General features: G+C 42.0%; 1 protein-coding gene across 1 annotated transcript in view; it reads left to right on the forward strand.

Annotated features, from left to right (window-relative positions):
- Positions 1–7940, forward strand: part of LOC128330647 (protein lifeguard 3-like) — a 34003-nt gene extending 26063 nt beyond the window's left edge. Inside the window, exons 10-12 of the mRNA XM_053263813.1 lie at positions 94–189; positions 477–530; positions 5276–7940. Of these exons, the coding sequence (XP_053119788.1) occupies positions 94–189; positions 477–530; positions 5276–5419 (294 nt within the window). The 3' untranslated portion in view covers positions 5420–7940. The remainder of the gene's footprint in view (positions 1–93; positions 190–476; positions 531–5275) is intronic.
- The last annotated feature ends 5214 nt before the right edge of the window (positions 7941–13154 follow it).

A 13154-nucleotide genomic window follows, 5' to 3' on the forward strand; every position in this document is an offset into this window, starting at 1 on the left:
AGAGATGTCTGTATCAGGCGGTATAGAAATATGATAAATAAAGAAAATAAATGATTGAACAATAAGATGATATCACCTCATTCTCATTGGCAGGTGGATTTCACAACCTGGACTGGTTTTTTTGCTGTCTTGGCCACTGTCGTCATAATGACAAGTTGCATGTCTGCTGTTGTCCTTACCTATAAATATGTAAGTGATTAGCGAGAGATTGGTTGATGTATGAGGTCATCACTGGACATAGTTTCCTATGGCAAGGGCATATGAGCATCCATGGCTTCCATTTAACCACAGAGTTGGGAGGGGGAGTGTATGTGAAAGGAAGGGAGATTGAATCCGATTGCTGCACATCTATGTGGTAATTCTTTTCTGTTCAGCTGCACAGCCTGCTTTCTGTATGATGATATCAAAAGGGCTCTCATCCTAGGTGACCACTTAACCTTTCTCTTGCATTAGTTTTTGCTTTTCTCTCTTTGCAGGTTCCCTGGCTCGATATGCTTTTTGCAGCCATTGGTGCAATTGTGTTCACCCTGGTTAGTAAAAACTCCTTATTGCATTAATTGAGATAGCATGTCATTGATTTCTGGCATGCTGTTGTCAGGAATACTACATACTGTTTTCCTACTCCTTATTGCATTAATTGAATCAGCATGTCATTGAATATGTGTGGTATTTTGAACAGTTTATATAAAGCTAAGTAAATACTATATAAATACCTAGTATTATTATAATTATATAAGGCAACCATTTTTCATCATTGGACCACTGCCTATTTTTTACCATACAGTCTATTGGCATCCCCAGTTCCATTCCAACTACTGAATGGAATATATTGGAGCCCAATAAAGTTAAAGTGGCACTAAGGCAATGAAAATTCTAGAGAGTGGATTTTGTCCAACTAGGCTTGGATAAGAGTAAAGGTAAAAGTAAAGTGTGCCGTCAAGTCAATTGCAACTCCTAGCGCCCACAGAGCCCTGTGGTTTTCTTTGGTAGAATACAGGAGGAGTTTACCATTGCCTCCTCCCATGCAGTATGAGATTATGCCTTTCAACATCTTCCTATATTGCTGCTGCCTGATATAGTACCTGAGGGGATTCAAACTGGCAACCTTCTGCTTGTTAGTCAAGTATTTCCCCGCTGCGCCAATTAAGGTGACTTTGGATAAGAGTACTGTACACTTTATCTTCATAGCAAATTGGTTTGTGCTCTAAATTCATGGGGCAACTTTAAAAGGTGATTATGATTGTGAACAGGAACTGGTACGGAAATGCCAGGACTTGGAGAGCTTTGGCTTTGGACTTAACAATATGTCCAGCCATACAAAACCAGAATGTCTGCCTGCAGCTACAAATTATTTCAAACTGGTTTTGACAAACTAAATAACAAATCATACTGGAATGAGGTTGGAAATCAGTGGGGGAACTCCAGGGTAACTTGCTCAATAAGATGCCTGATTGAATAAGATCATTCACTTATAGGCATCATACATGTTATAATGACTTTTGTTGATGTTATGGAGCTGTGTGTAATGTTTTTATAATGCAATGTAAGGATGCGTAGAAGGTAAAAGGTTACAACTGTTAGGGATGTGCATGAACCAGTTTGGCAGACCATTCCCATACGGTTGAACAAATTCGAAAGACTGGCGTTTGATCCGGTTCGAAAGTTGGAAAGGGATAGCTTTAAAGATCGGGGAGGGTGCTCTCCCCCCCCATTTCCCCCACCTTTAAAAGCGCTGCCGCGGGGTGGCTGTGTACAGCCCTGTTCAGCATAATACCAGAAGTGCCCAGTGCACATGTGCACACCATGTACGTGCATGTCGCGCACCTGCCACTTGCGGTATTATGCTGAACGGGACGGCAAGGAGGTACACAGCCGCCCCGCGACAGCGCTTTTAAAGACAGTGCTGGCGGGGGAAACACAGGGTGTTGTATTTAAGAGCACCCTTCCCGATCCTTAAAGCAAACACCCCCACCCACCCCAGCTCCCGGGAGTGCATGGAACCGGTTCTGTGCATATCCCTAACAACCGTTACAGGAATGTTTATCTGATAGAGAGAAGCTGCAGTAGTGGGACCCCTGCAGGTAGCTGTGGGAAATCCTGTTTGGAATGTAAGAAGGTAAAATAGGCAGAGGAAAGGAGTTTGTTAGTAGGGTTTTGAGAGGGTGAGTCTTTGGGAAGTCTTTAACTGGAAGGAAGGTCTGAAACAAAACAAAGTAACCAGGCAAGTCACCCTAATCTTATAAAAGGAAAGTCACAGAGAGATATTTTTACCAGTAAAACATCACAAAACACCAACACTGTAACAAGTCATAAATATGTTTTGATATCTGATTCACTGGGGGCATCATTAGGGGGTGGCCCATGGAGCAGGGGCTCCCAATGAATTCCTTAGAGCCCCAAATCTCATCAGCCCAGGGCTGGTGCAGCAAGACTTTTCCTTATCCTGTCACATTTTCTTACCTAGTAATGTTTTCTCATGGACAAGAATGTAAGTTTTCATTATCCTCTCAGATTTCAGTACCAAGGCAAACTTTTCTGATATTATTATCTTGTTTACACAGTCAGACAGGTGTTATTGACTGGTTTGTTTTATCCAGACATCGAGTCCTTCCCAAGGACCTAGGATGGCTGAATTTTATTGTCAATTGTTATAGATATCGTCGCAGAATATAGGCTGTTCCCAGTAAAGCTGCTTTTTGTAATTGGCTGATGGTGATTTCTGTGGCCCCTATGGTGTTGAGGTGCTCTTCAAGGTCTTTTGGAACTGCACCCAGGGCGCCAATCACCACTGGGATTATTTGGGTCTTTTTCTGCCACAGCCTTTCCATTTCAATTTGTAGATCTTTGTGATTTTTTCTATTTCTTTTTCTTCTATTCTGCTATCCCCTGGTATTGCTATGTCAATTATTTTGACTTGTTTTTCTTTCTTCTCGACTACAGTGATATCTGGTGTATTGTGTGGCAGATGTTTGTCTGTTTGTAGTCGGAAGTCCCATAATATTTTTACATCTTCATTTTCTTCAACTTTTTCAGTTTTATGGTCCCACCAATTTTTGGCTACAGGTAGCTTGTATTTTTTGCAGGTGTTCCAAGTGTATCATCCCTGCTACCTTGTCATGCCTTTGTTTGTAGTCAGTCTGTACAATCTTTTTACAACAGCTGATCAGGTGGTCCACGGTTTCATCTGCTTCTTTACAAAGGCGGCACTTGCTGTTTGTGGTTGATTTTTCGTCTTTTGCTCTTATTGCATTTGTTCTTAGTGCCTGTTCTTGTGCAGCCAGTATTAAACCCTCTGTTTCTTTCTTCAAGTTGCCATTCTTAAGCCATTGCCAAGTCTTGGTGATGTCTGATTTTCCACTTATATTGTGCAAATATTGACCATGCAGTGGCTTATTTTTCCATTTTTCTGCTCGGTTCTTGACTTGTTCTTTCTTGTAGGCCTGCTTTCTTTCATTGGTGTTGAATAGTTTCGCGTTCTTGACCATTTGAAGTGCATCTTCTTCACTGTCCTTGATATATTCTTCAAGGCCTCTTTTCTCCTCCTCTACTGTTTGATGGACTTGCAGCATTCCTCTTCCACCTGAGCTGCGAGGGAGGTATAGCCTAACGACATCACTGCGGGGTTGTTATTATTTATTTATTTATTTATTTATTTATTTATTTATTTATTTTCACAGTCAGACAGGTGTTATTGACTGGTTTGTTTTATCCAGACATCGAGTCCTTCCCAAGGACCTAGGATGGCTGAATTTTATTGTCAATGTTGTTGCTGTTGTTATAGATATCGTCGCAGAATATAGGCTGTTCCCAGTAAAGCTGCTTTTTGTAATTGGCTGATGGCGATTTCTGTGGCCCCTATGGTGTTGAGGTGCTCTTCAAGGTCTTTTGGAACTGCACCCAGGGTGCCTGTTGTTGTTGTTGTTGTTATTTTACATTTATATCCCGCTTTTCCTCCAAGGAGCCCAGAGCGGTGTACTACATACTTGAGTTTCTCTTTCACAACAACCCTGTGAAGTAGGTTAGGCTGAGAGAGAAGTGACTGGCCCAGAGTCACCCAGCTAGTTTCAGGGCTGAATGTGGATTTGAACTCGGGTCTCCCCGGTCCTTGTCCAGCACTATACCACGCTGGCTCTCTGATAGGCAATGTTTTCTGATGGACTGGACCATAATTTTTCATTGCTCTGTCAGGTTAAAGGCACTGGCTACAAATGGAGAGATAGAGCATACTCTTTTTTTGCCAGAAAAAAGCCCCCTTTAATCATACTGAGCATGCTCCACTGCATTTGAGCATGCTCTGTTGCATAGGATAAGAAAATCTATCAGGCTAAGAAAAAGTTCGCTATACCAGCCTTGCATCAGCCATGACCTCTTCCAGAAAGGAAGTGCAGCAGTCCAGGCACTCGCATAGAACCTGAGAGAGAGCACCTAGCCTCACTTGCTTCCACTTTCTTAGGTGCTGTATGATAATATTGAAGACTTGGAAGAGCATATGGAATTATTTGGCAGTGGGGATATGCTTGAGTTTAATTATCAAAAAGGGAGGCTGAGGGCCTAGGCTCCAAATCTTTCAAGTACCTAGCAACACCCCTGTATCTGAAACCATTACCCTTATAAGAACTTGTTCAATATCACCTGAGTAAGCCTAAGTTAAAAAGAAACCCAAAAAACTTGTTACTTCAATGCTACCAAGGTGCTAGAACATTCTCTTTCCTCTCCCACATTCACCAGAAGTGTTTCACCAAACTAAAAGATAACATCATATTGGAAAAATAAGCTCTGTCACACATTTTCCATAAGACCATGATATTTGTCTAGATGTGTCAAAGATCCTGAATGGTGGCAGCAGGGTTACCTAGAAGACAGACAACTATCACATACCCTTTATTCTGAGAAGAAATTTTGGCTTGGATTTCAGACTGATAACAGATTTCCATTTGCAGCTTCTGTGGTCATTAGGTTAATTTAATTACAAGTTTAAAGTCAAAATATTCCTTAAAGCTAGTAAGTGAAAACAAGGAGATTGTATTCTGAAATGAAGGCTGGGGAAGCCTGTAGGATGCAGCAAGAATATGGATAGGGCCATGAGAAAGCTGTCTTAGCAGGCACATTTTGGGTGGATGCAAAGCACTTGGGAGATTAGGGAGGACTTGGTGAAGTTATTAAAGAAATACCTTGACTGACATGAGAGCCCCAGGAATAATATTTGTACACTGAAGACAAGCTTTGATACTTTCTTGAACCATGTGACTAATTACTTTTTTGGAATTTCTTTCAGTTCCTTGCTTATGATACTCAGTTGCTACTGGGACACAAGACAATTACAATCAGTCCTGAGGATTACGTGTTTGCAGCCATCCTGATCTATATAGATGTGATCTACATCTTCTTCTATATATTACGGATTGTTGGCAGGCGTTAGAGATTGGGACCCTGTACCTTGGCCAGTTTTTCCCCCCCTTAACAGCTTTATAGAACATATTATTTTCTGAATGTAAGATTTGTCCACTTTATTTTCTTACTCAGCACATGGCACTTCAAGGAGCCTATCATAAAATATTGAGAACTCCTGTTTTAGAGTCTTCAAAACCAAATAGAAACTCTTCCATTACTTTCCAAATAAATAGCCATTTAGAAATATAAACAATCTCTTTATTTAAAGAGGCAAATATTTTCTTATTTCTTTAAGTTGTCTGAAATATGTGAGCCTCCTAATGAAGCATTTTAAAACTCATTTTATAAAAATGAATTTGTAGGGCAATGATTGGTGCCAAGGTGTTATGAGAAAGCTCATGGGCAGGAGGTTGAGAAAGCGGGCGGGTGGAGATGAGCAAAGATGTCAAGCAAGTGGGTATGTGGATTCACACACATTTGTCCTACTTGCCCATTTTCTTTTATTGATTACAAATAGAACATATGTTTGTCTCATATACCGCATGGTTAATTTCATTCTCTTGAAGCACCAGATGGGAGTACATGTTTTTTTACTATAAGCTGTTTGCGAATCCTCACATACTTCTTGATTATGTGATATAAAGTAAACAGCCTTGGTATGTCTGACTTCCAGTGACTTCTAAACATACAAGCCAGCAGTGCATGCACGCAAAGATCAAGCATTTTAAAAACAAACAAAAAAGCATACCTATATCATGCAAACATGTGCATGATGTTCATTATGCTCAGCAATATTAAAAAGCTCAATAAAGGAAGATATGAGCTTTAAAGAAAGGATTTCCAAACCAGAGTCCTACAAACAAGGCTGGCTAGCTTTGTGGGGGGCTCTCACGTATATGGTAGAAAATCCCCCAAAATTCCTCTTGAGCCTCATGTACTTATCGACTGTGAGAAGATAACTGGGTAGATTAGAATATAACCAATGTGTACCAATCACCTCTGAGTAGCCACTGTAGGGCCCAGATGTCCCAGGTGCCTCCTCTGACTTTTCTTTCTCCCAGGCCAATAAGAATAGGACAGTTTGTAGGGATCTTTCATGGCTATATCAGGACCAGGACCTCCAGCCCTGTGCAGTTTCAACTGCAAGCAATCAAACAGTTGGGGCTGGGTGACCTGCTGGTTGTGGGCATACAAAAGAGATTCCCATTGCAATATCATATCCTGGAACATAGGAAACTGCCATATACCGAGCCAGACCATTAGTCTATCTAGCTCAGTATTGTCTTCACAGACTGGCAGAGGCTTCTCCAAGGTTGCAGGCAGGAATCTCTCTCAGCCCAATCTTGCAGAAGCCAGGGAGGGAACTTGGAACGTTCTGCTCTTCCCAGAGCGGCTTCATCCCCTGAGGGGAATATCTTACAGTGCTCACATGTGGTCTCCCATTCAACCAGGGTGGACCCTGCTTAGCTAAGGGAACAAGTCATGTTTGCTACCACAAGACCAGCTCTCCTCTCCCTGGTGTGCAGTGGTGCATTTTCTGTGCACACAGGCCCTATGCACTAAATCAGGCCTGCACAACACAAGGCCCTGGGCCAGATTTGGCCCGTAGGGACTTTTTTGCTGGCTCCCAAGTAGGAATATCCTGCTGCAACAGCAGGAGCCATTAACAGCTCTTGGCCTTTCTTGCTGATGAACAGCAGTTAGCGGCTTGAGACCAGATGTCTTTCCCCCAGACTCCCACACTCAGCCCCTACACTTTTATTAATATTTTAATGTAATGATGTGTTGAAAATTGACCTCAGCCCCACACAGCAAGTCATGGTCAGTTTCAGCCCACCGGGGCATTTGAGTTATGCACTGCTACACTGGATACCGATTTCTATATCTAGTTGCCTTTTTATGAGTATGGAAGTCTAAGCCTTGCTTTCCATATGTGAAAATGAGAGGAAAGGCACACTAGATCATGCCCACAAACTATGCCCAGAAACAAACCACACAGTCTTTTCCTAATAAAACACACTGCAGAGACCAACAACTAACGTTAGCTCCAAATTTGCTAGTACCCCACCTTGCTAATTCTCATCATAAAACTGACATAGTGAAAAGTATCAAAGCCTCTTGAAAATGCAGGGCACCCAACTAATAATTACAAGAATAAAATGCACTTAAATAAAATCTATGCAATTAAGATTTTGTTGGGCAAAAGTTGAAAAGGAGTCACATAAAACTGTCTGCTTAATAATTTGTGAACCCTAAATGTGGTATCTGCTTAATAAATGGTCTCCATCACTGGCTATGAAGTCCTGTTCCTTTTACTACAGTTTGTTGTTGTGGCTATATTTATTATACAAGCAATTAACAATGTTTTTGGAAGCTGGAGTTTATGCCAAATGTTACATGCTTCGTGGTTTAAACACTTAGTTTTAAAAAAATTAAACTGTTTTAATGTTTTAACTTTGTTTTTAATGGTTTTAATTGTTTTATGTAAACCACTTGGAGATGTTTTATATCAGGCAGTTTATAAATAAAGTACTATATCGTTACAGTGATATAGTAGCATACAACTTTTATGGACAAGGAGAGTCCAAGGCATCCTGTGTAGAAAGCACTTTAAAGAGAGATTGTAAAAATGACTTACATTCCTATCATTCCCAATAGGAGTAAGTCACAACAGCATTTGATGCAGCACTTAGGATGCACAGAGTTTCCCCTGCTGATGATATGAGCATCCACATGTTGGTGAGTGCCACAGAGCCAGCAAATCCACATCCCTCTTGAGAGGCTGGCTGGCTACACAGAATGTAAGCCAATACCTTTATCAGTTGGATACAAACAGCACTGCACAAAATCTATGATGTTATATACTATTTGAAGCTTTAGAAAGACCCCCTAATAATTTCACAATCAGTTTTCAGGAAATATAACACTCAATGTCCAGTGAAGTCAATGGATTTAGCAAACATTTGTTGGATTGCTAAATGAGTGTGCCAGTTTGGCACACACTCATTACAACTGTGCAGGAAAATAATCCTGATTGGATTCCTACCCCAACCGCCTGCAATTACTTAGCCTTCGCTCTTTCATTTTTAGCCTACTTTTCAATAGGCTTATGAGATCACCCGGCATTCTGTGTGTGTGTCTGTGTGTCCCCACCCCCAACTTTGCAACACCTGGACCAATATGAACCACATTTGGTACAGCTGTTGATACACATAGGGGCATCTCAGTGACATAGTTTGTGATGATGTCATCCACCCTGATCCAAGATGGCAGACACAAACTTTTGAGGTACAAGTGGGCTAACTTGTGAACCGCTTAACCAATGTGAACCAAATTTACTACAGCTGTAGGGACACATAGGGATGCCCAAATGCCATGGTGTGTGATGATGTCATCCATTCCAATTCAAGATGGCGGCCACATGAACATCCGAGGCACAAGTGGGCTAATTTGTGGACTGTCACATCGATTTAAACCAAAGTGCATACAGTTGCAGTGAGTGACACACAGGGACACCTCAACAGCATAGTTTGATGATGCCATCCACCCCAATCCAAGATGGCAGATGCATACACTTTGGAGGTGCAAGTGGGCTAACTTGTGAACTGCTTAAATGATTTGAGTAAAATTTGCTACAGCTGTAGGGACACATAGGGACACCTCAACAGCGTAGATTGTGACAACATCATCCAATCCAATTCAAGATGGCACACACAAACTTTTGAGGCACAAGTGCAATAACTTGTAGACAGTCTTAACTGATTTGAACCAAATTTGCTACAGCTGTATGGACACAGAGATGTCTCAATGGTGCAGTTTGTGACATTATCATCCACCTTGATCCAAGATGGTGGATGTGTGAACTTTTGAGGCACAAGTGCACTAATCTGAGGACTGTCTAACCCATTTGAACCAAGTTTTATACAGTTGTAGTGAGTGACACACAGGGACACCTCAATGGTATAGTTTGTAATGATGTCATCCACCCTGATCCAAGATGATGGATACATAAACATTTGAGGTGCAAGAGATCAAACTTGTGAACCTTGATTTGAACCAAGTTTAGTCCAGTTGTAGAGACAGTGAAAAGAAAGTAGGCTGATTAGTTCTTACTAGAACAACTTGTTCAAATATTTAATGGTTCATTATTATGCCAATTTAGCAAGGTAGGAACAATGATGCCTGGGCCTTTCTCAGGGGAAAGTCTCACTGGACACAGTGGACGGAAAAGTGATACCAAAGTTCTTCCTAAAGCATCCTGACCACAATCTTCTACACCACCTCCAGGAGAGATATAAGAACATGGGCTCCTTTAGGCCCTCACAATTAAAAAAAAAAAGCTCTCCTCCACTTATAATCACACTCCTAATTATTAATAATTAGTCAGTGGAAGTACTGTATTACAAATATTACCCAGCAAAACATTACCCTTCTAGCCCAGGACCCCACCAACATCCTATCAGTCAGATTGTTGTGCCTCATGTAATGCAGCAGATTATTGGTTGCAGAGGAATTTAACCTAGCTTCACACAAGGCAACATGAGAAACCAGCTGGCTGTCTTCTGTATAGAATTACACTGTGTCTCAGGCAGATGCTGAAAATTTGTCAGGACATTTGCTAATGGCTGAAGTCAGTAACTACATGGTGAGAATACAAAGAGAAACAACAGTTCCTTAATGGCAAATGCAGCCATGTTGCAATTGTGCGGCTTAGGTCTTTGTTTCAACCAGTCCCTCAGTTCCCAGTGATGCTGTTCTGTATCTTTTCCTATCATGCTCTCCCTCATTGTAAGCCGCCATCTTCTGGTGGATTTTCAGCTTCTTCAGCCGGTTCTTGTCCACTTGTCGCTTAGTGAGGAGGAAAAGAATGATGCCAGAAGGGAAGCCAATAGCCCTGAAGGAGATGAAAATAGCATGCCAGTTAAAAAGCATATAGAATTCAGTAGTAGAAGCTTCAGGGCTGTAAGCAAGCAACGCCATGCTCCCAGCCAAATTCTGCAAATGGCACTCCATGCAGAGTGTTGCCGAATAGCCTCCTCTCCATTTGGAATTTAGCTTCCAGACTGAGCAAGTTTGGTGCACAGACCAAAACACAGAAAGGTCAGCTTCCAGAAAGGGCAAGAAAAGCAGGTCATATAATCAGAGACTTTTGCAGAGAATCTTGGAAGAGTGGAGACCTCACCCAGCACTCCTGCACAAAGAACGTGGCTAGGTCTCCATCTGGAATAAACAGGGCTCTGCGACAAAGCAACATTCTGGTTAATTAGCCAATCACACCTTAATGCAACCAGAGCAATTCCTAGCCTCTTAATTAAATCTGTTATGCTGTTTCATATGATTTGAAGCTTTAGACAGACCCTTTAATAATTTCACATACAGTTTTCAGGAAATATAATACTCAGTGTTCAATGAAATCAATGGATTTAGCAAACGTGTTGGATTATGGACAGTTTGGCACACACTCATTACAACTGTGCAGGAAAATAACCCTGCAATAATAGAGGCCTGTTGTCTTGGTACCTCCAGCTGAATGGTGCTAACTCCCCATCATAATCTTTTATTTTTCAAAGGTCCTGGTTTCTGACTCTGCTTTCTCCTCTGGTGTACTCCAAGATGGCACTTAACCTGATCCAAAATCATTCACACAGGCAGGTTTGGTGCTCACAATTCTGGGATTGCTCTACTAGGTGGATAGCAGTCTGCTTCCCTGACTAGTAGACAGTGCTCCCTCTAAGGCATGCACATGTGCATGCACTCACACATTTTTTTATGTCCACTCAGTTAATTTTAGATCCCGCTCAGGTTGAATCAGGAAGGCCCCACCCTGAATGCATGTGCACACACACTGCCTTGATACTGCCGCCCAGAACAAAATTCATTCTGCACACAGATGAAAAAAATAAGAACACACTACAAGCAGAGTCAGCTGTGGTACAGAAAAGGGTTTCCCCTAGAAACTGCAATTCCCCAGATTCAAAGCACAGGCTTCCTCAGCAAGTTGCTGTCCTGAGCCACAGACATGCAACTAAAAGGGCACATGTGTATAGGACACAGATCGAATCAAGTGTGGTAACAATGGGCCTTTTAGTCTCAAACCACAGCCTTCTGTTGCTGTCCCTACCTAGGATTCTGCTACCTGTCTTCCAGCTTGGCCCAAATATCAAAGAGTTCTTACTTTTTATCAGATTAGTCCTCCTTTCACATCCCCCCCTCCCCATGTTCCATCAAGATTTGGAAGGGAGCAGAATCACACTGACTGGCTTCCTAAATGAAGTGTAGCTGCTAGCAAATCCTGAAGATGAGGTGACAATTTCACCGAGGTGTGCCTGGAAAGAAGACTTTACCTGGAAGGATCTATCTTAGATAGCCTAAGATGGATGACCCCTGGGGGATTGCCAAAAGGAACTGGGTGTTATCTGGTTTGGCAAGCAAAATCCCCTCAGGTGTGAGGGTGCAAACGTTTCAGATCAACCAGAAGGGGACAGAGTAGAGCCATGAGTAGAGCAGATGGAAACACATGACAATTGGACAAAAAGGTCAAATGATGGTAAGGGAGGTAGCACACGCCAACACCAGGTAAGAGACTCAGCATACAGGTGTCTATATACCAATGCCAGAATCATCCAAGCAAAGATGGGTGAGCTGGAATGCTTGGTTACTAATGAAAACATAGATATCGTGGGCACAACGGAAACCTGGTGGAATGGTGATAACCAGTGGGACAGGGTTATTCCTCGATACATACGCTACAGAAGGGACAGGGAGGGGAGGATTGGGGGTGGAGTAGCACTGTACATTAAAGAAGGGATAGATTCCAACAAGCTAGAAAACCTAGGTGGACTGGGAACCTCCACAGAATTATGGGTGACAATATGAGGACTGAAAAGAAATGTGTTACTAGGGACGTGCTATCGCCCTCCGGATCAAAACACTGAGAGTGACATGCAGTTGGAGAAGCAAATCAGAGAGGCATCAAAGAGAGACAGAGCAGTAATAATGGGTGACTTCAACTACCCACATATAGACTGGGTAAATTCACATTCAGGTAATGAAAGAGAGGCCAAATTTCTAGACCTATTAAATGACTGTGCCTGAGAACAGTTAGTTGTGGAACCAACCACCAGAGAAGGCAACCTTGGACTTAATCCTAAATGGTGCCCAGGACCTGGTGTGAGATGTCAGAGTTGCAGAGCCACTGGGGAACAGTGACCATAGTGTGATCCAATTAAGCTTATATGTGAATGGAGAATTGTCAAGGAAGTCCAACACAGGTGCATTGGACTTCAGAATAGGAAACTTCTCAAAAATGAGGGGGGACTGGTTAAAAGGAAGCTGAAAGGGAAAGTCAGGAGGATCAAATCACTCCAGAAAGCATGAGACTTATTTGAAACTGCAATACTAGAAGCTCAGCTGGAATGTATACAAAGAATGAGGAAAGGTACCACCAAGTTCAGGACGACGCCAGCATGGCTACAAGTAGAGTCAGGGGATCTGTAAAAGAGAAGACGACTTCCTTCAGAAAATGGAAGTCCTGCCCAAATGAAGAGAACAGGAAGGAACATAAACTCTGGCAAAAGAAATGAGAGGATAAAATAAATGCAAGGATAAAATACAAGAATAAACTCTGGCAAAAGAAATGCAAATAAGGAATGCAAAAAGAGAGTTTGAGGAGCATATAGCTAGAAGTGTCAAGGGAATAACAAAAACTTCTTTAAATATATCAGAAGTAGAAAATCTGCCAGGGAGATCATGAGGGTGTGATG

Source organism: Hemicordylus capensis, chromosome 1 (genome assembly GCF_027244095.1).
Source record: "Hemicordylus capensis ecotype Gifberg chromosome 1, rHemCap1.1.pri, whole genome shotgun sequence".
Taxonomy (NCBI): Eukaryota; Metazoa; Chordata; class Lepidosauria; order Squamata; family Cordylidae; genus Hemicordylus; species Hemicordylus capensis.